Here is a 22,588-nt window from a genome sequence, read left to right on the forward strand (position 1 = left end):
CAGGTCACGATCTCGCGGTCCGTGAGTTCGAGCCCCGCGTCAGGCTCTGGGCCGATGGCTCGGAGCCTGGAGCCTGTTTCCGATTCTGTGTCTCCCTCTCTCTCTGCCCCTCCCCCGTTCATGCTCTCTCTCTGTCCCAAAAATAAATAAAAAATGTTGAAAAAAAAAAAAAATTTAAAAACTGGAGAGGGAGGGGAGCCGGCCAGAGAGAACTCTAACCAATGGGGCCGGGTACAGAATCGTCTCCCCACCCCCACCCCCAGTTTCTTCTCAGCCTGTCCTCAGAGACAGGGGATTCGATTCGGGGGCAAGGGGGTGCTGATATACTCCAGCATCTGGTGGGAGGCCCTCGGTCACGGGGGAGTGTGGAAGGGCCCATTCTAAGTATGGATGTGCACACCGGGGGTCGTGGGTGCCCGGCCTGAGCCAGGCCTGGCAGACTTCCCCATTTAGGGGAGGCCACGGCAGCGATCAGCGATGCAAAGAGGAATCCACCCCCCACTTCCTGCCCCCTGTCCCTCCCCACTCACCCTTCCTCCTGTGCAGCCAAGGAGTTCTGAGAGAGCTTAGCTAAGTTCTTCGCATACTCCTCTTCAATCTTTATCCTGCAAAACGGAGAAAACCCAACACGTCAGCTCCCCGGTGCGAGACTGTGGGTCTGACCCGCTGACCGGCCGCTTGTGAACTCTGTAAAGGAACCCACTAGACCAGACGCTCTGACAGTTCGGGGCTCTTGTCCCTCCGCTGACACACGGCAGGGGTTCCCCAACTATCTGCTGAAGGAACGAACTTCTCTGAACCTCTGTCTCTTCTTCTGTGAAATGGGATGTTCCCAGCTGTCTGCTGGGCTGTCGTTCACACAGCTCCCAACCCGGGGCTGGGCACTCGGGAGGCCTTCAGATGGGTGAATGTAACTTGTGATGCCCACAGGCATGCCCGGTGGTCCTCACCTCCCGTCCAGCCCCCAGTGCCTCTAACTGTCAAGCTGCAGGGCACAGGGATTTCCATGGAAACCAGGCAGTGCCCAGAGCATGTGGCTGATTCCAGTTCCCTAGAGAGGGAAGTTGCCTTGGTTTTTGCTTTCAGCAGGGCGGGCCCTTGACACACTTTCAAGGCAACTCTCTGGGGAGTGTTCCATATTATCTGGCACATGGTGTTAAAGTGTCGTCAAAGGCACTGTTCACCGCCTGAGTGGTCCTCTGGGCCGTGTGGGGACAGGGGCCACCACTCAGAAGCCCCGGGCCCGTCACTGGGCAAACAGGAAGGCCCCAGAGATGCTCTGAGGGGCTGGGGCACTCGTTCCCAGCGGCTTCAAAGCTGATGGCCCAAGGGTGTGGCGATGTGGAAACGGGGGGCCTGACTGAGCCCCGTGGCATCATTCTGAGCAAGAATCCTTTTCTGCTTTGGCCTGAGAGACCCACAGCCATGTTCCTCCCCTCCCGGCTCTGCTCTCACCTCCACCTCCGGCCGCCTCCGGGGGCCGGCTGGAGTCTATCTCCTGGTCTGTCACTTCCTAGCCTTCGCTCTGCCCTCCCCAGGGTGACCCGGGGCGGGGGGCCGGTCTGCAGCCCCCAGCCGGCGGTCAACACATCTCTCTCGAAAGCAGATCTGACCACGGCACACTCCCAGCTTCACGACTCCAAAGATTCCTCGAGGTCAATGGCACACACCAGGCAGGGGCCCCGGCTCCACCCGCCCATCCGCCCCAGGCCGAGGCCACGGCAAACCACCGGGCCCAGCACGCTCTACCCGGGCACCTCCACTCTCGCTTGTCTGCCTAGCAGACCCCGGTGGGCCGAGAAAAGTCTGCACTCCTCGCGGAAGACCAGAGTGTTCTCAAAGGGCAGATCCCGCTTATCTGCCAACACAGTGGTGGTGTTTTTTTTTAATTTTCTTTTTAACGTTTATTCATTTTTTGAGAGACAGAGAGAGACAGAGCATGAGTGGGGGAGGGGCAGAGAGAGAGAGGGAGACACAGAATCCGAAGCAGGCTCCGGGCTCCGGGCTGTCAGCCCGGAGCCCGACATGGGGCTCGAACTCACAGACCATGAGATCGTGACCTGAGCCAAAGTCAGGTGCTTTGCCACCTGAGTCACCAGGTGCCCGGCCTTTTCCTGTATTTTATACCATTGTTTCTTCGCATCTGAGCTATGAGCTCTGCTCATTCCCTACCAGCTTCATGGGTCATAAAACAAAGATTTGAGGGGCGCCTGGGTGGCTTAGTCGGTTAAGCATCCGACTTCAGCTCAGGTCATGATCTTACAGTCTGTGAGTTCAAGCCCCGCGTCAGGCTCTGTGCTGACAGCTCGGAGCCCGGAGCCTGCTTCGGATTCTGTGTCTCCCTCTCTCTCTCTGCCCCTCCCCTGCTCATGCTCTGTCTCTCTCTGTCTCAAAAAACAAATAAATAAAAGAAAACAAAAACAAAAAAACCCCAAAGATTTGATGAAATAAATCGAAAGCATACCTCGGAAGGAAAAGAGGTGTTTTAAAATGCCTAAGAATGATTATTAAATGATTACTATAATTAAGAAAGATTTTTAAAAATACATTGCTATTTATTGTAAGTATTTCCAGGGTGCCCTGGAAAGTCCAGATGGAAACTCGTGTGCATGTGAGTGGGTGCTCAGACCTTGGAGGAACTGAAAAGGCAGGAGGTGGAGAAGGAACTTCTTATAATCTGTCCTGGCTGAATTTATCGTTTCCTCGTTTCTGTTCACACAAACCATCCTTCAGCAAAACCACTATTATAATCCCTACACCTGTCATAACGACCCCACCTGACTCTTTCGTCGGACTGAGCCCCCGCCCCCCCCGAAAGGGATGGGGGAACGGGTTCTATCTGCCCAGGTCTGGGACACAGCTTTGGTTCGAGAATGAAATAACAAGGGAACATTCTCCTTTCTCGTTATGATAGGGACAGAGCGTCAAATGAGGGCCACGCAGGTCAGTACAGGGGCCCAGCGGTCTATGTGCAGATGCTGTGGGGAAGGAAGATTCCAGCAGACCAGACCTTTCTGCCTTCTCCAGACAAGCCAGAGAGCCAGCTTGTAACGTAAAATCTACCAACTCAAAAACAAAAACGAAAAATGTTCACAGTCCAAACCTGAAAAACCCCACACGGGCCAAAGCCATGCAAGCTATAGTTGTCCCAAGAGCCGCAGCGAGGGCCTCTGGCTCCCCTTGGTGCTGACTGCGCCCGGTGCTGGGCGGGCAGGACGTATCCCAGCTGCTAGCCACCGACCTGGGGCTCAGGGGCCGAGGTGGCGCTGGGACTGGTCCCGGGAGCTGGGAGGGGCCCGGGTCTCACCTCTCCCGGATGAATTCTGACATTTCCTTCTGCATCTGTTTGCCCTTTAGTTGTTTCTGAAGGAGCAGTTCAAACCCAGCCATGGTGCCGTTGCCTTGGGGGTCCTTCTTATCAGCCTAAAAAGGATACAGAAGCACGAGAGAGCTTAGGTGACAAGGGTGTCCCGGGTGCAGGGAAGGGAGCCCCGGAAGGGACCGGGTGTGCATGGCAAGCAGACCTTAGCCCAAGAAACTTCTTGGGCCCTGCCTAAACCTGTGTCCTCCGCTGTTAACAGCCTTTCCCCACCAGGAATCCAGACTTCAGTGCTTTGGTACTTCATGGAGGGAGCGAAAAACACATCCTTTGATATCAGACAGGTGCATCGATGAGGACTGTGTCCCAAGTTCCTAAAGACCTGGTCCTTGTCTCAGCTCAGCCACCAGGTGACACGGCCAGGCCTTTCCAATCCTGGGCTCTGTCCCCTGCAACCCACACCCTTAACGTTGCAATAGGACTGGGTTGCATCTCTAAGATCCCTTCCAGAGCAGACTTTTTTTTTTCTTTTTTAAATGTTTATTTTGTTTTTTCTTTTTAATATGAAATTTATTGTCAAATTGGTTTCCATACAACACCCAGTCCAGAGCAGACGTTTTAGGGGAAGGGCATTTCAGAAAGGGGTGGGTGATGCCTGGAGAGACCCCACCTCCCATCGTCAAGAACTCGAAAAGTTTACGGACGCCCCCTCCCCTAGAACTCTCTCCCAATGCGGGATTCTCCCATCCTCAACTGAAGCGTTCTGGGCCACATTGCTAATACCTCTTGTGACAGGGAGATCACTACCACACAAAACGCACCACATCACAGCAGGGTGGCTCTGACCATTTAAAAGCTCCTCCAGGTATGTCAGGTTTGTTTGCTTTTTTTAATGTTTATTTATTTTTCAAAGAGAGAGTAGGAGCGGGGTGGGGGGCAGGGCAAAGAGAGGGAGACACAGAATCCGAAGCAGGCTCCAGGCTCCGAGCTGTCAGCACAGAGCCTGACACGGGGGCTCGAACCCACAAACTGTGAGATCATGACCTGAGCCGAAGTCAGACGCTTATCCCCCCAGGCGCCCCTTCTCCAGGTATGTTTAAGATTCGAGCACTTCGCGGTATTAATGCTACACCCTGATAAAGAAGCAAAAGAGGGGCGCCTGGGTGGCTGAGTCAGCTGAGCATCTGACTCTTGATTTCGGCTCGGGTCATGATCTCGGGGTTCGTGGGCTGGAGCACAGAGCCTGCTTGGGATTCTCTCTCTCCCTCTCGCTCTCTGCCCCTCCCCCGCTCACACATGTACGCACGCTTTCTCTCAAAGTAAATAAATAAACTTAATGATTAAAGAAAAAGGAAAAGAAAAATCCCCCCCCAAATACCAGGCCTCCGTGTGCCTCCCACATAAGGTGGGTGTGCCGAGCGATCCGTCCACACTCGGGAAAACCGGCCAGGAGAGGGGGGCTTTAGCGGCCCGTTCACAGCAGGGAGATTTCCGTTAGAGGGAGAGATGATGGTTGGAGAAAGAAAGCCCTAGAGTAAGGAACAGAGTCCCAGCAGAGCCTGAAGGAGGATGAGAACACACAACTTTTGCTCTTCGATGCTGGCCAGGGGCAGGTCCACACACTCCCCCCTCTGGCTCCCCAGGGCTCCCTGAGGCCCCCACATGGTACCCCACGCAGGCTGACCTCTGGCTCCTAGGGTCTCCCCTGAATACTCTGCTTCCCATGTCCCTCTTTAGGGCTGGCGTCCATAAACTCAGCCACTTGTCCTCATGACCCCGGGGCTCCCGCACCTGCCGCTGACCCCTGCCTTTGCCCACTCACAGTCCTTCCCAAGCGATGCTTCTAAACCAGACCACGCAGCCCCCCCAACGTCTTCCGAACGCAGTTGGAATAAAAACCGCCGGGCTCCCAGCGCCTAAGGAGTCTCGAACACTCTGTCCCCTGCTCACCATGAGTCACCTCTGAGCACCACCCCCCAGGCCTCTGATGCCCCACGGAGCCCTCCCCACAATGTCTGCTGCCCCTGCACGCACCCCCAGCATCTGGAAGAAACACAGCTGGGCCAAGACGACTCACTGGGTGTCTTCGAGAGTGCAAGTAACTTATTAACAGAACAGAAGTGCTTTCGTCTAGTTCTTGGTTATCAGCAAATCTGAAAAAAGGGCAGTAATCCATTCTGCACGGTATTCTGTTTATTTATTGTTCCTCGGGGTCTCTGCACCTTTTTTTTTCCCCCCAAAGTGTACGATTCCGTGGTTTTTTAATATGTTCCCAAGGTCGTGCAACCATCACCACTATGTGAATCCAGACTGAGGCCCTCTCGGTGTGAAAGTCATTGCTGATTTTCAGATGCAAATGCCAACGGCTATTCCCAGAGTTTCTGAGCAGGTGGGACGTGCATTTGTCAAAAGGTATTTATTTAATTGTGGGAAAACACACTTAGCATAAAATTCACCACCTTACCCACTGTTAAGGGTGCCACCCGGTGGTAATAAGTCCCTGGTCATATGCAACCATCATCAGTGTCCTTCTCCAGAACCTTTTTTTTTTTTAATCTTGCAAAATTGAAACTCTGCACTCAGCAAACAGGATGCAGCAAGTTCTACAACCACAGTTACTAAAGGTGAACTCTCTACCGATCCCTGCCCCCAACCTCATCACTGATGGAAGCAGGGAGGCCCAAAGAGGTAAAGCGTTTGTCCAAGGTGTCCCCTTCCAGCGTGCCCCACCAAGTCGTGAGAGCAGATTCCTCCACTGAAGGTGCTTCCAGTCCCCTGCCCTTACGGAGCAGCAAAGGAGTGACCCTCGGGCTTATCTGCATTCTGTCCAGGGGTTTGTTTCCTTCCATGTGGCCCTGAAGGAAAATCCTGTGGATTCTCTGAGATTTACGGAATCATCTGGACTCCCAAGAGGGGCTTAAATTCCTGCCTCGGATGCTAAATCTCCTGTTGAGACCTAAAGAGAGGACCCTTCTTCTTGGAGCTCGAGGCCCCTCATGCCCCTTCCGGCTGTCCACTCCTGATCCTTTGGTGGGGGGTGGGGGAGAGAGGGGCGGTCACAGAGCAGGGGAAACCGAGGCACCACTTACCCAGAAGTAGTCACAATAGCTCCACTCTGTAGGTTTCAGCAGTTGCTGCTCTGGCATCGTGTCCGGATGAGGAAACGTCACACAGTTTATCTGCAGGGCACAGGACAAGGCAGGAAGTGACTTGCCTGGACGGGAAGGCTTTGCGCCTGGGACACAGCATTACAGAGGCCTCCCTTCAGCGCCCGCTCGACAGAGCGCGCGTGGCAATCCTGGGAGGCACGTGTTTTTCGAATGAGGGGCAAAGGACACCCACGCCCCCAGAGGGGCTGGAATCGGCCGGAACTCTCTGGAAGGCAATATAGTAACAGCATCCACCAAAACCACACACAGCGTGAGCCTCTGACCCGGCGACTTGTTCGTCAAAGACCACCCCCTACGGGTGGATCGCGTGTGTCTAAACCCTCTTGTCTGCCAGCACACAGGTTTGTAGCAGCAAAAACACAACTCCACTGTCCTCCAGCAGGGGAAGAGCTACACAAAGCTTGGGGCAGAGGGGCATCTGTGGGGTGTGCATCGAGAGCAGAGGACACCGGGAGAAAGTTCTAACGTGCGACTACAGATGTTGTGCCGGGTCATATTATTAAGTGGGGAAGAAAACCATGAGCTGCAAAACGGTACTTAAGAGTATGCTACCATTTGCATAGGAAAAAAAAAAAACGAGAGAGAGAGAGAGAAAATACACACACATTTGGTTATTTACGTACGGAATACTTCTGGAAGCCGATAACATCGTTTGCTTCCAGAGAAAGGAATTCTGTGGTTGAGGGTCAGGGCGACAGGTTACCTTGTGCGTCTCATTTCACAATATTTATTCTACGAACAAAAAGCGTCTGAAAAGATGGTCCAGGATGTGTGCTCGGGGCTGGCCCTCGCCCAGGAGAGGGCAGTGCAGACATTCCTGGGACCCGTCTCACACTTTTCCTGCCCAAGCTTGCCCGCCAGGGGGATGTGGTTTTACCACTGCTTTTGCTGGGCCTGTTTCCAGCCCGGGATCCGCTCCTGTGGGATCGTTTGTGTCCTTTGTGGGAGCCACAGAGCCTCACCCTGCAGACTTTAACTCTCACCACGGAGGCTGGAGCTGCTGCGTTGGGGGCCGTCTGATGATCAAGGCAAGAGCTGTGCAGAAAACCCAGGGGTCCTGGGGAGGCAAGAGCTGTGCAGAAAACCCAGGGGTCCTGGGGTCGCTTGGGGGAGGCTCAGTCGCTTAAGTGTCTGACTCTTGGTTCCGGCTCAGGTCATGATCTCCCGGTTCGTGAGTTCGAGCCCCATGTCAGGGTCTACGCTGACAGCACGGAGCCTGCTTGGGATTCTCTCTCTCCCTCTCTCTCTGCCCCTGCCCTGCTAACATTCTCTGTCTCTCTCTCTCTCTTTCTTTCGCTCTCAAAATAAATAAGTAAACTTTAAAAAAATTAAAAGAAAAAGAAAACCCCAGGGGTTCTGGAGAGAGGCCACCAACTCCAAAGCCAAGCAGCCATGCAAACAAACAAGGTACAGGAGCCAGTTGGTCAGAAACTGCAGCGTGGGGGCAGAGGGGAGGGGGGGCGAGCAACCTCGGCCTTGGGGAGAGGTGGCAAATGATTCAAAGTTAAAGATGCTAATAAGGAAGACCAAATTCCTCTGCCAGCTGAGTCGGGCTCACGGGCCCCCCAGCCGTGTCCTGGGGTTCGGGGCCCCCACCCTCTGCTGCCAGGGGCACAGGTCTTCCTTGTAGTGTCGGGAGGAGAGCAGGGGAGAAGTCCCAGCCGAGGACAGGAGCCCCCTCCTCCCGGACCCTGACATCTGGTGGAAGGAAGGGCTGAGATTCCCACTCTGAAGGAAAAGACGGAGTGGCAGGAATGACCCAGAGAACCCCAGAAACAGGGAGCACGGATTTCCACCAAGGTCAAAGTGTAGGTGCGAGGGACCCCCTGGGGTGGGGAATTTCCGCCCCAAGGTGTCCCTGGCCTGCAGGAGCCTGCTGTGGGCGGTGAGGGAGGGCCACCTCTCAATCCCCACAGCAGACAACGGTCTCCCCAACCCTCTCTCCAGGCTGCCGCTCAAGGCGTGTCCAGAGGGGAGTCTCCTTCAGGGGCTTCAATGACCCACCGCCACAGGCATCTCCCGTCGAATCGTGGAAACGAGGGCTGGATTGCAAAGCTTCACGTGTTCCTTATTTCATGTTCTGGCTACTCCTGTGTCCAAAGATAACAGCGATCGCGAAGCATCTTTGTCTTGCTTAATAATGTGGTCCGTGAAAATTTCAAACAAATCTAATGGCAAATTAACTGTGACATTAGACTGGGCCTTAAGGATCACGGAACCAGGAGGGGAGGGGGGCATGGTGGACACAAGTGTCTTCTAGGGTGTCCTGTCGGCGTTTAGAGGCAAGGGGTCCCACACGTGGCCCCGTCACAACCACTGAAAGGGAGCTGTCTGGGCTGGGGGAGACAGGAGGGGAGGGTAGGGGCTCATCCCTGTTGTTGCTCTTACCACTTGGTGAGGACACAGGTCCTTGGACAGACTGGCTGGGGACCCCAGGGTGCCTGTCCCCCGCCTGTACCAACTCTGGTTTGGGGACAGGCTGTCCCGGGTGGGGGGGGGGGGGGGTATGCATTTCCCCAATGCTCACAGAGCCCTGCGCCTCCTGGTGGGCGACTGGAGAACTGCACCCTGCCGGCCTCCCTCCCCCCAACCACCGCCCCAGGAGGCAGCTGTTAACACCCCCCTCCACCCCCCGGGGGGGGGGGCGGAATCAGAGGACAGCCCTCACTCGGACACCCCACCAGGGCCTTGCGTGCATTCACTCCCAGGTCGTCATCCCAGCAACCCCGCCAGCTGGGTAACACGGGCCTCATTTTTGCAAGAAGAAAACCCAAGGATCACAGAAAGCAAGAATCCAAATCAGAGCTGGGCGGACCACAGAGCTCAAGGCCTCCACCCAGAGCCGTTCATTCGGTGGACCCCTTGCTCATCCATTTCCCATGCAAATATCTGCTGAGTGGCTACTTGGACCCGCAGACCCTGCTAGATCCTTCCAGCCCTTTGCACACACGCATTTGTAATTACACTTCTCATGACTGCTTAATTAGCATCTCTTTTCTTGCCAGACAGTCTGCCCCACGAGGGGAGGGAGCCCCTTTCCCTGCTGTTTCCCTATTGCCTGGCAAGCACAGCCCCCGATGGGAGCTCAGGAAGGGTTTCTTGGTGCAATGAGTCAAGGGCCAGAGACGGACAGAATGCTCTCTGTCCTCAACGGTCTTACAGCCTCACGAGGAAGGCACACAAGTGAGACAGTAATGGCAGCACTTTGGGATAAATATACCACTGGGCTTAAACATGGGTGCTGGGACTGCAGGAAGGGCGAGGGACTGGGGGAGGAATCAGAGAGAGAGAGATTTAGGTAATGAGAGGGTTAGGGTTTGGCAGACAGGGGGTGGGAGGTACAGAGAGTTGTAGAGGGGGGGAAGGCCCGAGGTCTCAGGATGCGCCCCACAGTTGGGGAGGCAGGGAGCAGTCAAAACTGAGGCCGGAGGGCACCCTCCAGGCACGGGAGCCCGGAAAGTGCCCTGAAGCACAGTGACCTGACTGGGCTACTCGCGGGGTGCACACACTGGCCGCGGCAGAGGGGGCGCACTGGAGGGAGAACACCCACCCTGGCCACCAGCGAGGCTCCCCAGGGACCAGCCCTCCTCCCAAGGCCTCCCGGGCACCGCCAGAGCTCCACGGATCGTCTTCCTCCCAGCAGACATGGGGCGCGGGGTGGGGTGGGGGGCGTCCTAAGGAACCATCCCCTGCTAAGAGCTAGTAACTCGTTCTGTTTTGCACCTATCGCCTCACTCAGTCGTCATGCCAACCCTGGAAGGCGGGTGCTATTATTATCCCCATGCTACAGAGCAGGAAACAAAGGCACAGAGAGGTTAGGTAAGTTATGCAAGATCACCCAGCTTGTGCGTAACTAACAGTGCAGTCACGGTCTGAAGTCAGACAGTCTGGCTTTCCACTTTAGTCGCACCGCCTTCTACGCTCCTATCCAAGGCAGGGGCTCAGGCAGGAAGGGGTGCTCAACACGGAGGAGCGGGGGTCTGCCTCTCCATGAATACTGTTTGCGAGAAGTTCTGGGAGCCACACCCCCACCCTCGCTCCTCCTGAAATCACCATCCTTGACCTGCAGCATCTTTAAGCTGACACCAACCCCGTTTTCTCCAACCCTCAGATAAATGGAGTAAGCCCCTCCCCTCCCTGCTGAGCACAGGTTCCACCCGCGCCCGGGCCCGATGCGGGGAGTCCCTGAGCGCATCACCCGTGGCCCCCAGTCCCGGCCCCATGCGGAGGCTGTGCTGGAGGGCAGAGGCCACGGTCCCTCACCCACCTATCTGGGCAGCTGGCTCTGACTGTGCTTCTGGAGGGAGGCTGATCTGGGAGGGCGTGGAAGGGGGAAAGTCAGAGCCGAGGTCTGTGGGAGCAGAGAAGAAGCGACCCGGAGGGCTCACCTCCCGCCCTCGGGCTCCCACCCAGGGTTCCAGGGCGCCTGCCGGGTCACATCAGGAAGCGGAGGCTGAGGACCACAGGAGTCCCCAGAACCTTCCTTCCAGGACGGGAGTGTGGCTGTGTAATTGTCATCTTCTCTGGAATCGTCTAGATTCTGACACATCGTGTTTGTGCCGAGGGCTGCGAGCTGCCCTTAGTGCTTGTCATTCCTCATCAAGCAATCCGGTCCACAGCTGGCCCTGCCCAAAGCGTGCTCCGGGCCACCAGCGGGAGGGGGAGGCTGGAATCTCAGAATGGAGCTCAATCCTGGCTCCGCAGCAGCCCCCACAAAGACGCAGACCCGGACCAGGACCCGGACGCACAACCCTTTGCTGCCCAGCAAGCATCCGGGTGAATCGCTCTAAGCGTCTGCTCCGTGGGATCTGCACCCCGACAGGGTGACAGGGTGGGAGACTGCTCACCCCGTCGTCCCCACTCACCAGGAGGGGTTTCCTGCACCCCGGGAGCTGGGCCATACCCCTTGCCCCCACCCCGTCCCAGTGGCCCTGTGGGGTCTCCTCCCTGGAAAACCATGAGCTCTGGAGGATCAGAGCCCAGAGGAAGGGCTGGGGACGGGGCAGGGAGGGAGCGAGTGCTGTAGGGACAGGGTAGAGGGGAGGCACACAGGCCTTCACCCATCTGGACACCTGAGGGCACGCAGCCGGCAGACCCAGCCCCAAGACCGGGGAGCTGTTCTGCACCCTCCGGCCAATCCCTCCCATCCTCAGGTTCTCCAGCAAAAACTGGCAGACTCCAGCTGGGGTCCCAGACCAACCAGGTCGTAGGTCCAGGAATCCTTCGAGGAACCCCGCGTTTTAAGTAAGCTCCCCAGAGGCTGTGGCGGCCGACTGCACTTTGCAGGCTAGCTCGGAGAGGCACCGATGTAGGTCAGTGGAAGGAGGAGGGAAGACACGGGGCCGGGAGGGCCGGGGAACAAGGTGTGCTGGAGAGGAGACCCTGGGGCGAGGCCCAGGGCGCTCAGAGGGTGCCCCAAGCTCCAGCTCAAAGGCTCAAAGGCAAGGCACAGCAGGTGGGTGACGGGGGCCCCACCCTGGGACCTGAGACTGTCTCCCCCTTCCAGGCAACTGCTTTCCGCTTTCCATTTCTGCTTCGGACTTTTCCTCTACAATTCCCACATACGCTCCCCGCCTTCTTCCTCTTTCCCCGTTTCAGGGAACTTTAGGGGCTTCTGCCTTGCTCTGGGGCAGTTGATGGCACCCTAAAGTGGCAGGAAGATGCCCTCGGGAGGTCTGCCCTGGACTCAGGCCCTGATCTCAGGAGGTGACAGCACAGGTCTCGAATCCCGATGCTTCCCAGCTGGGAGAGGTATGTGGCTGTGTGCCTCAGTTTCCTCATCTGTAAACCGGGTCGAGAAGGCGACTGGACACAGAGCACTGACTACAAGCTCTGTTCTAAGTGCTTTCTGTGTACAGACTCATTTAGTCCGCACACGATCCCCAAGGCACAGACACCCACCATCTCCCCATTGTACAGACGTGGACACTGAGACCCAAAGGGGCAGAGACACTTGTCCCGGGCTGCCGTGCAGCCCGCAGGTGCTGTAACGGACCCTCTGGCTTCAGACCCCTTGTTCACAACACTGGTTCTGTCCCCTCCCCCTCACACGGTGAGCGGAGAGGGAAATGAGCTGCTTGGAACACTACTGGTGCATAATAAGTGCACACCAAAGTGGCAGGGACTGCTGCTCCTGATGTCGTTGTGCATGCAAACCTCTCTTTCCTCCAAAGCAGGATTTGCAGCCTCCACCAGCCAGGGGAGGCATACCCACTGTCGGGGTCATCTCCGTGGGGGTGGTCAGAACGGCTCAGAGCTGCCTGTGCCAGACGGAGCCCGGGAGAGCAGGTCCCCGTTCCCGGCTCCGGGGCCCCTGTGTCCAAACAGCAAACCCAGGACCACACTTCTCACGTCTCCGAGCCCTTGGCTGTCTGAGCAGCCGGACGATGCATCTGCCCCCAACATGCGGCTGGTGTGTGTGTGTGTGTGTGTGTGTGTGTGTGTGTGTGTGTGTGTAGAGGGGTGCCCTCCTCAGCCTGCACGTGGGAGCTTGGCGGGCTTCTGCAAGAGCCCCAGGAGGCGGTCTGGCCACCCCAGGCAGGAGCCGCCTGCTCCCGTCAGGAACTCTATTCTTAGGGTGCTTTCTCTTGTTTTTTAACTTTGGTACCTTCTAGAAGTCACCCTCCGTGAAAGCAAGCCCCAGTGGGTGTAATTTACATGTCATGTCGCTTAGGCAGAGTATGGCCCACCCCCCTTCCAACCACCCCCACCCCCCACCACCACCCGCCACGGCTTCTGCATCGATCCCACCACGCCTGCACTCGGTCGGTCATCCTCGGTCATCCGGAGGAGGGAAATCAACAGAAGGGTCGGGGTGGAGGGCGGGGGTGGGGGGCGGGGTGGAGGGCAGGGGGCATTTCGGCTACATCCAAGCTCTGGAACTCCCCAGTTTCCAGGCTGGGCTTCCGCTCAGCTCAGCGGTCCACATTGCCATGGCAACCACCCAGCATGGCAGCAAGCCCCAGAGCTCGCCCAACCTGCCCAACCTGGGAGCAGCACCCAGCGGGGAGTCACTTACCGTGATGGTGTTCTCCTTGCTCTGTTTTTTGCCTGGTGACGAGGATCCCAGGTTCTGGGGAGAGAGGCAAGAAACATCATCAAAGCTGTTCTCCATCCTGGACGTTTGCGCTTTCTGTTCGGGCTCCCCGGAGGCAGGGGGGATGAGTGGAGGCCCCTTGCTGGGGAAGTTGGTGGGGGGGGGGGGCGGATGCTCAAGCTGCCATTAACCCTTAAGTCACCATGTTCTGGAAGAGGGCAGGCAGGGGTGGCCCGGACCCCACACTGCTCCGGGGGGCCCCCCTGCTTTGAAGGCAAACAGGAGGAAGCCTCCCGCACAGCTCCAAACCAGGTCTCCCTCCTCTTCTCCCAGTTCCTGATTCGGGCAGTTAACCCCTCAGCTGCCCTCTGCTGGCAGACCGGTCCGCCTGCTGCCTGAACCCGCAGAAGCCACCCGAGAACAGAGAGTTAAAGCAGGCCACCAACTCCATGACTTCTTATTCCGAATCCCCAGGGTCCGACATGTCCAATCCTCAAGCCGCGGAACGTGCATGGCTGGCGGGGTGAGGGGGGGCGGGCTCGGCCACCTCCGCGATGTGGGAGGGAGGCAGAAGGGATTTCTCGGCAGAGGCGAGTTGAGGCTCTTATTCATTCAGGCTCTGGATTGCCTTTTTATGTTTTCCTGTTGCCTACAAGCAAACTAGGGTCCCAAATGCCTCCGTCCCCAGGTCCTCAACATCTTGCCCCGGTCCTAGGATGGTCCTGGTGCAGAAAATTAAGGATTCCTAAGCTGAAAACACTACATGGGTCACAGGAGCCTAAAGGGGGCAGGTCGATCCTAGGTCGTCACTGCCCCACAATCAGCAGTTACATTAACGAGTCAACAGGGTCCCAGACTGTCCTGAGCCACACGGTGCGTGGGGTACACGCAAGACGTGGGACCCACGGCCTTCTTTCTCTAGTGAAACTTAAGGACGTGGTTGTTGACATTTCCTAGAAAAGGCTCAGAGAGAGAGGTCCCTCCATCCAGCCTCAGGGAACCAGCAGCCCCCCATCCCGGGCCAGCAAAGCCCGGACCACCGGCAAGGATGAGCATCGGTGGGGTGGGGAGGGGCAGGGGTAGGGGTCAGTGCTGCCTCAGGATCTCAGCTGCTCACCACACAAAACAGGGAGCTTGACTGAGTCCCTGTTTGTGGTTCCCTCATTCCTTTACTCCCGTCCAGATCGACCTGGGCTGGTAAGGGAAGTCCGTTAATGGAAGCGGATGCCCTCTGACCGTCCAGCTAAAAGAACTCTATAGATCGGTCATGTCCCAGGCAAGGAAATAAACTCAGTAGTCTGGACACCCTGCCAAGCCACGGGCCTTCTCTGAGCCTCGATTTCACCGGTTGCTATCGACGGTCCACAAGCTTTGGAGGGCATCAGAATTAACAGGCCTTGGCCCCAAATTGGGTCCTGGCCGCACCCCCCGGAGCTGAGCCGGCAGCAATCAGGTGGGCCAGCGCCTCTGAAGCAGAGTCCGGGGGCCTCCCTTGGGGACACACTGATCTACGTGGTGTCATTCACCCAGGCTCCCTTACTATGGCAGCCGCACCGGCTCAAGCGTGTGACCAGCCACAGCTTCCACCAGAGCAACGACGCACGACCTCCCCCGAATCGTCTCGAGCTATCAGTGGTCGCCCAGGGCATGTGCCCAAATTGGGAGGAAGACCGAGGCCACGTGGCTGGAGCTCGAGTGCCACTATCCTGTGGCAGGTGCGGGGGGGGGGGGGTGTCTCTCGCAGGTTCATCCACGCAGACACTCCAGCATGGATTCTCCCCACCCTCGAAACGCATTGCCACCACGCTCCGAGCTCTCGCCCACCAGGATGCCAGCTAATGCACTAGCAACCAGTCTCCGTGTCGATGCTGACGACGGGGACGAGGGGGGAAACTCTCAGAAGGAGGAAGACACCAGCCTAGGCATCAGACATACTCAAACCTGCGTAATCCTCCCAGACTCCGCGAATTCAGAGGCACCGCCTCCATTGCACAGATGGGGATACTGAGGCTTGCGGAAACGAACTCATTTGTCTAGGGTCACAAGGCAAGTGAAAGTGGAGCCTGCGGCTGAATCTCGCTTTTCTCGATATTCTGCCGGCTCCCCACTTTTGAGACCGGGGACAATCTCTTGTTTTCCGGGTGGCTCCACAGGGGTCAAGAAAGATCATCATCCACAGTCACTGACCTGGGGACCACCGTGTCCAAGGCTCTGTGGAATGGAGCCGGACACAGAGGTGGCCCTCCTCCCTGTAACTGGGGCCAGGACAGGAGTGCAAGTAATGGCATTGACGATGGGGGGGAGGGGTCCTCTGCCCCCCCCTCCCCGCCCTCTCTGCCCTCCTGGATGCTCAGAATCAGCCAGGGCTGAGCAGGGTGACGCCAAGCCCTTCCAGGCAGCTCAGGCTCTGTCCTTGCTGCCAGTGGTCTGTGCCTACTGTCCCAACATCACCTACATACACATGCATCATATACACGCACTATATATACCTACGTGTACACACATTCACATCACACACATCCACACACACACCTGTAGCACTTCACAAAAGGGCCCGGAAGGAATTACACCTCCATCACAGAGAGAACACCTACTAGCCAGAAGCTGGCTTCTAAATACTATTCCATACTAAAAGGAAACGAGTCCCTTGGAGAAAAGGCTCATTCCAGATGCCAGACAGATCTGGCACATTCAATTGTTCTGGGAGGTAAGAAACAGGGCAAAGAACAATGTGGTCTCACCAAAGGACCCAGGCGCCAGCAGAGAGAGGGTCCAACAAGCCAAATTTGGGACAATTTGGGCATGACTGTGAATAACAACCGAAAACGAGTAACTTAAAAGGCAGCCAAGGGGGCGGGGGGTGTATGCGGTATTTCTTTATGGAAGAATGCCCCTAAAAATGGTTAAGGAATCAGAAAATTACCATTTGCAAACCCCAAAGTCAAAACGGATCCAGGCCACAGTCACCAAGGATGCTGAAGCACTGAGGAACAGTATCACCCTTACCGTCCCCCCACCCCCAGATTACTGGCTAATCAGAAAGGGAAAATGCGCCCTTGCAAAGGGGCCATCGCATTAACCGGGAGCTCAAACTCAGCATCGCTGGAGGGGTGCTAACCTGAGAAGCCCCAGGAGGTAGAAATCTTTGCCAAAACTGCTAACCCTGAATCTAACCAGAAGAAAAGAAGTAGATAATGCATCAGGGTCACTCTGCAACTGACCTGGGCTCTTCCCACAAACAGCCACCGTGGGGCAAGACAGAAAGAACAAATGTGTGGGGAAAATACAGTCTAGATTAAAAGGAGCTAAAGCCATAGATGAGATAAAATGGTAAGTCCACTGGATGGGATACTACGTGGCCCCGGGGAAAGGAACACAGTGTCACTCCATTTGCAACATTCGCAGACCTTGAAACATTGTTGTAAGTGAAAGAAGCCAGACACACGGAGGCCCTGCATGGTGCCGTTTCACTTCTATGAAATGTCCAGAAGAAAGAGGCTCACCTACGGAGACAGGCAGAAAGCAGATTAGTGGGTGCCCAAGACTTTTGGGGATTCTTTCCAGGGTGATCAAAGTGCTCTAAAATGGAGTGTTACTGATGGTCGTGCAACACTGTACGTTGTAAATGACTGGATGAATTACATCTCCGGAGAGAGAGGAACGGAGTAAAAAGATACAGCAACCAATGTATCCACCTGTAAAAGTGGAATGGACTTTAGACTTGGGATGTTGCCAGTGTCCATAATAAAAGTTTATTTATCTATTTTTTTTTAAAGTTTATTTATTTTGACAGAGAGATCAGGGGAGGGGCAGAGAGAGACAGACAGAGAATCCCAAGCACGCTCAGTGCCCGCGAACCGCGAGATCATGACCTGAGCCGAAATCAAGGGACGGATGCTTAACCGACTGAGCCACCCAGGCACTCCAGTAAAAGTTTGTTTGTTTTTAAATGTCCTTTGCCTAGGATTCTGGCAAGTTTCTCTCCTTTTTTAAGAGTCCCTCCCCAGCCTGGTTTCCTCCTCTCTGGCCCGGGCCGCTCTGCTGTTACCATGCGGTGAGGACCCACAAAGGCAGAGCTGGGTGGACTGCATTGTACGTTCACAACTGCCGAGCAAACCCAGGCTTTGCACGTCTTCTGACCCCGTCTGCCAGCCCTACCTCCTCAGCAGGCGGGATCCAGAAGGAAGCCTCTCGATGGCTTCCCTGTACCATCAGAATAAAACCCAAGCCACTCACAGTAGGCCTGTGCAGACTCGGCTGGCCCCACCTTCCGCCCTCCTGACACCTGCTGAGCCTGTAAACCACAGCCCCACTCGGCCGCTGTGGATCCTCTGAAACCACTGCCCTCCTTCCCTTTCCGGCTATCCACATGTGCTGTTCCCTCCGCCTGGAAGGCTGTTCTCACCACCACCCTGTGCCAGGCTAAACCCTCACTCATCTGTCTAGTCCTAGCTTATGCACCTTTTCCTACACAAAGCCCATCACTGACGTTTCTGCCATCACTGACCGCCACCGGCCGGGTCCCAGGGACACACACTTCCCTCCAGCCCGTACCACTGCTGACACGAAACACTTGTTTATCTCGTGCCTTCTCCAGCAAGGCAGGGGCCGGGGCTATGTGCCTGCGAGTCAATGCCTGGCCAAGGAGGAGACACTCAATGCAACATGTGTTGCTGGGCTCAAGGGAAGCCCCACCGGGTAGAGGAGTCTACCTCAAACTCCCTTCTCCGGTGGGACCCTTCAGTTTCCAAGCCTTTGGTCCCAGCCCCTGTCTCCTCTCCTGGGTCTTCCTTGGGGATGCTCATGGGAAGCCAGAACAACTTTGGCCACCAAAGGGCCTGGGCTCCAGGGGCAGATCCCTTGTGTGACCCCCACCCCACCTGCACAGGGATCTGAGAGGGAGCCCATCACAGGCGGGCAGGCAGGGGACAGACCAGGATGTGCTTCCAACAAAAGCCAGTAAGACTATCAGCCTCTGACACCCCAGCCTCTCAATCAGGTGGACCCCATTTATCCAATACCCCGGCAGCCCACCCCAAGGCTGCAGGCTGGAAAACTTCCACTAGGTGGCGCCAGGCCACCACCACCACCTGTGCCCGGCCATCTGGTCTCCCAGGACTTGGGGAGGACCAGACAGGATCAGTCCTGTCCACAACGGGGGCACGGTGGGGGACACATTCCTGGTGGCCCAGGAAGATCAGGTATGTACTCCCCACCCCCAACATTTTAATCTCCCTGATTAGCCTGCTTAAGGAGGAGCAGAGAACAGAAAAAAAAAAAAAAAAAAAAAAAGAAAAAAGAAAAAAGAAAGAAAAAAACCTATAGAGGGCTTTGAGCAAACCCTGGGCAAGCTGCTTGGCCCAGCCCCCTACCCTGTATCTCCACCGGCCATGTGTTTCTTTGCTCATTCATTCACTCTCCAGGTATTACAAAGTCCTAATTGCTGTTCATTATAATTCACAGGGATAGCGTGAGTAATACTTTGCATGTCAAAGAGCGCCCTGTTTACTTTGGGGATAGCTTGCTGGCTCTGTAAACAATAAAACTCATCCTCTTTCTGTGATTGGCCCCAAGCACCTTTGTGGGAAACCAGCACCTTCCAGAATCCTTCCACTGCCTAAAAAAAAAAACCCAACATGCTACATTCCAGTCGTGGGAAGCGGTGAACCACTGGGTATTTGCTCTCTCCACGCACCGTGTTATTCATTTTTGTTACTTAAAGACATTTTTTTAACATTTTTGAAGGGGGGCGGAGGGGCAGAGAGAGCGGGACGGAGAGAATCCCAAGCGCTCTGTGCGGTCAGTGCAGAGCCCTCCACGGGACTCGATCTCACGAACCATGAGATCATGACCCGAGCCAAAATGGAGTCAGACGCTTAACCGACTGAGCCACCCAGGCGCCCCTATTTTTGTTACTTTGATGACACATCAACGCTCAACGTTACCATCCAAAAAGAATATACACTCAATTTCCACCTGCCCCTCAGCAGTCACGGCCTGTCCAGGCCTGGGTCTCCAGAGCTGGCCTGCTCTGCGTCCCCAGGGACCAGAACCTTGTCTCTACCACTGCTCACTGTGTCTGCCTTCCATTAAAGTAAAACGTACTCATTCCAGGCAATGCGAAAAATACTGCAAAGCGCAGAGAAAACAAAAAGTACCTTAGGCCAAGGTTTCTCAACCTCAATACCATGTGTGTTTTCTAACTGGACAATTCTTTTTCTTTTCTTTTTTTTTTTTTTTAACTTTATTTATTTCGAGAGACAGCATGTGTGTGCATGTGCAAGCGGGGGAGGGGCAGAGAGAGAGGGAGTGAATCCCAAGCAGGCTCCAGGCTCCGAGCTGTCGGCACGGAGCTCGGACTTGTGAGTGCGAGATCATGACCGGAGCTGAAGTTGGACGCTTAACCGACAGACACCCAGGGGCCCCTTTAAAAAAAAATTTTTTTTTAGTATTTATTTTTGAGAGGTGCGCGTGCTTCCCCCCCTCCCCAAACTATCATGTTCTCTCTGCATTTCCCTGAATCATTATATATTCTTCAGAAAACGGCTTTCTCGTGTCTGCATGATATATAGCAGGCTGGATGGATATTCAGTGCCAAAATCCATTTTACCCGTCCCGTGTTGTTAGTTAGGTTGGGCCCAACACGGGTAGTGCCATAAATGATGCTTTGCACATAAATCAGAATCCCTGGATGTGTTCCGAGCACAGAGACTGGAGGGGGAAATTCCTGGGTCAAAAGTCAGCTTCTGAGATGGTCATATCCATATACGTTAAAAAACAAAAAGGTTTAGTAGTAACGTCACTGTATTTGGGGGTGGGGGGTACTATGTTCTATCAGAGAAAAAAGCAAGAATGACGTGGCGGGGGGGGGGGGGAATGTTGCCAATATTCTTCTTGACGCACCCAAGCCAACACCAGCTTTTTCCGTTCTGTTACAGCAGAGAAGGACCTAGGCTGACGTCTTCAGAAATCACCATGCAGGTGGGTGGTAAAAGTCAGGTTCGTCCCACATAGATTGGCAGCGGCAGTTTGGGGGCTCAGCAGAAAACACACAGTGCCAGGGCTGGGAGGGACGTGTGCCATGAGCAGGGGAGCAAAGCGGTTACATTCGCATGCTGTGTCCTATCGTCTGTGCCTGGGTCCTCGCGGCTAAAGTCGCGGTCCCCTGACCTACATCATCAGCATCATCCGGGGACTGGTTGGAAACACAGAACCTCAGGGTCCCTCCTAGACCTTCCGAATCAGAATCTACATTTTTAAAAATGTTTACTCATTTTTGAGAGAGAGAGAGAGAGAGAGAGAGAGAGAGAGCGAGCCGGGGAGGGGCAGAGAGAGAGGGAGACACAAACCTGCCTGAGTCACCTGAGCGGTCTAAGACTCCGTGGCCTCACCTGTGACACGGGAAAGGTACAGATGTGTATCTGCTCAAGTGCCAACAGATGTGATGATGGAGAAGCCAGGATGGGAATCTTAAGCCTTTCCCCCATGTCCTCCCATCCTACTGTGGTCTCTGTGCTAGATTATTATGAGAACAAATTTCACGTGGGGGTGCGGAGGGGGTGCACAGAAGAAGGGAAATCGCCCGGCCCCATCCATACTCGCAAAGCGACGGAAACCTAGACTCTACGTAACAGGAATCCAGACGGCAGGATGGAACCCTGTGTCCTACGATCCACCAAAATCACCCCCCACCCCCCCAGCCGCCTGCAAGTCCTAGAGAAAACCAGCAAGGCACAATCACCCGCTTTCCTCCAATCATGGCACGTGGGAACGACCCAGATACACCAACCGCTTTCTACACCAACCAGACCTGCACTGCCGTCCCCCGGACCCCCAGGACGCACCGTCTTGACGACAGCCCCCTGGCCCTGCATGACTGACCCCCCCCCCCCCCCACTACCTCCCGTCACAGGACCCCTTACCTGGGAATCACCGGTGGATTTTCGGACACTCATGTGGGCAGTCTCGGGAGGGTGCGCTGGGGTCCCTGCCGCGTGGTATCCATTCACTGCGGGAGAGAAACACGGCTCAGAAGCTGCACTGGCCACAGGCGGGCAACACCGGCTGCCTGTAACCACAGCCCCTTCTCCTGCCTGGCTCTGAGACGTCTCGCACGGCTGGGACCATCTCTCGGGATCTTACCGGTATTCACGGAGCCAGAAAAGGCTGGCACGCATCTCTCTAATCCCCAGCACCCAATGGCGGAACTCCTGGGGGAACCACGTTTCTTCCTGAACCAGCGGGGGACGTGCTGAAATGGGAGGTGGGGTCACGAGAGTCTAACAGCCGTCACCGAAAGTGCCACATCAGTTGTGGCCACTGGTGCCCATCAAGGGTCCAGCCTCTTTCCACAGAGTCAGGTGGCCCGTCCACTACCTGCCTGCGGTTCGTGGTTACGTGGAGCTTACTGAGCTCGGTGAGCCTCAGTTTCTGGATCTGGAAAATGGGGACAATTCTCCCCAATCTCCAAACCTACCCTGTTGGCATGAAAATCACACAAGACACGGGCCGCCTGGGTGGCTCAGTCGGTTAGGCGTCCGACTTCGGCTCAGGTCATGATCTCACGGTTCGTGGGTTCGAGCCCCACGTGGGGCTCCGGGCTGACAGCTCGGAGCCTGGAGCCTGCTTCCGATTCTGTGTCTCCCTCTTTCTCTGCCCCTCCCCCGCTCGTGCTCTGTCTCTCTCTCTCTCTCTCTCAAAAATGAATAAACATTTTCAAAATAGTTTTTAAAAAAGAAAATCAAATGAGACAGTATTTGCCAAAAGGAGCTGTGAGTTATGGAGTAACTTATGAAAAGGAGAGAGGGGTATAGATGGAGAGACAAGCAGGTCACTGCTTTTCTGTTCCCGAATCCAGTCACCCTGAACCCCAAGCCTGTGTGATCTCTGGAGACCAGAGAAGCGTGCCTCCCTTATGCCCTGGGCTTGGAACAACATATCCACCATGCGGGTCGAACCAAAGACCTACAAAGTGGGGTCCAACACGTGCTTCTTATGGAGAGAGCCCTGGAATGTGGCCAGAAGCAAGAGAGAGACTGGCTGAAAGCCACTGACACCTACTGA

General features: G+C 55.6%; 1 protein-coding gene across 9 annotated transcripts in view; it reads right to left on the reverse strand.

Moving 5' to 3' along the window:
- The window catches only part of GAS7 (growth arrest specific 7), a 215,739-nt gene that overhangs the window by 25,360 nt on the left and 167,791 nt on the right, over positions 1-22,588 (reverse strand). For 7 of the 9 annotated variants that reach the window (XR_009254977.1, XM_058703711.1, XM_058703719.1 and 4 more), the window contains exons 4-8: positions 21,448-21,533; positions 13,508-13,561; positions 6,409-6,498; positions 3,308-3,423; positions 531-605 (exon numbers count right to left, since the gene is read on the reverse strand). Coding sequence is in view for 8 of the 9 variants with exons in the window: in XM_058703711.1 (XP_058559694.1) it covers positions 531-605; positions 3,308-3,423; positions 6,409-6,498; positions 13,508-13,561; positions 21,448-21,533 (421 nt within the window). In the remaining variant the exon portion in view is untranslated. The remainder of the gene's footprint in view (positions 1-530; positions 606-3,307; positions 3,424-6,408; positions 6,499-13,507; positions 13,562-21,447; positions 21,534-22,588) is intronic. The other 2 variants (XM_058703715.1, XM_058703718.1) reach the window with 1 other exon arrangement.

The sequence above is a fragment of the Neofelis nebulosa genome, chromosome 16 (assembly GCF_028018385.1).
Source record: "Neofelis nebulosa isolate mNeoNeb1 chromosome 16, mNeoNeb1.pri, whole genome shotgun sequence".
NCBI classification, from domain to species: Eukaryota; Metazoa; Chordata; class Mammalia; order Carnivora; family Felidae; genus Neofelis; species Neofelis nebulosa.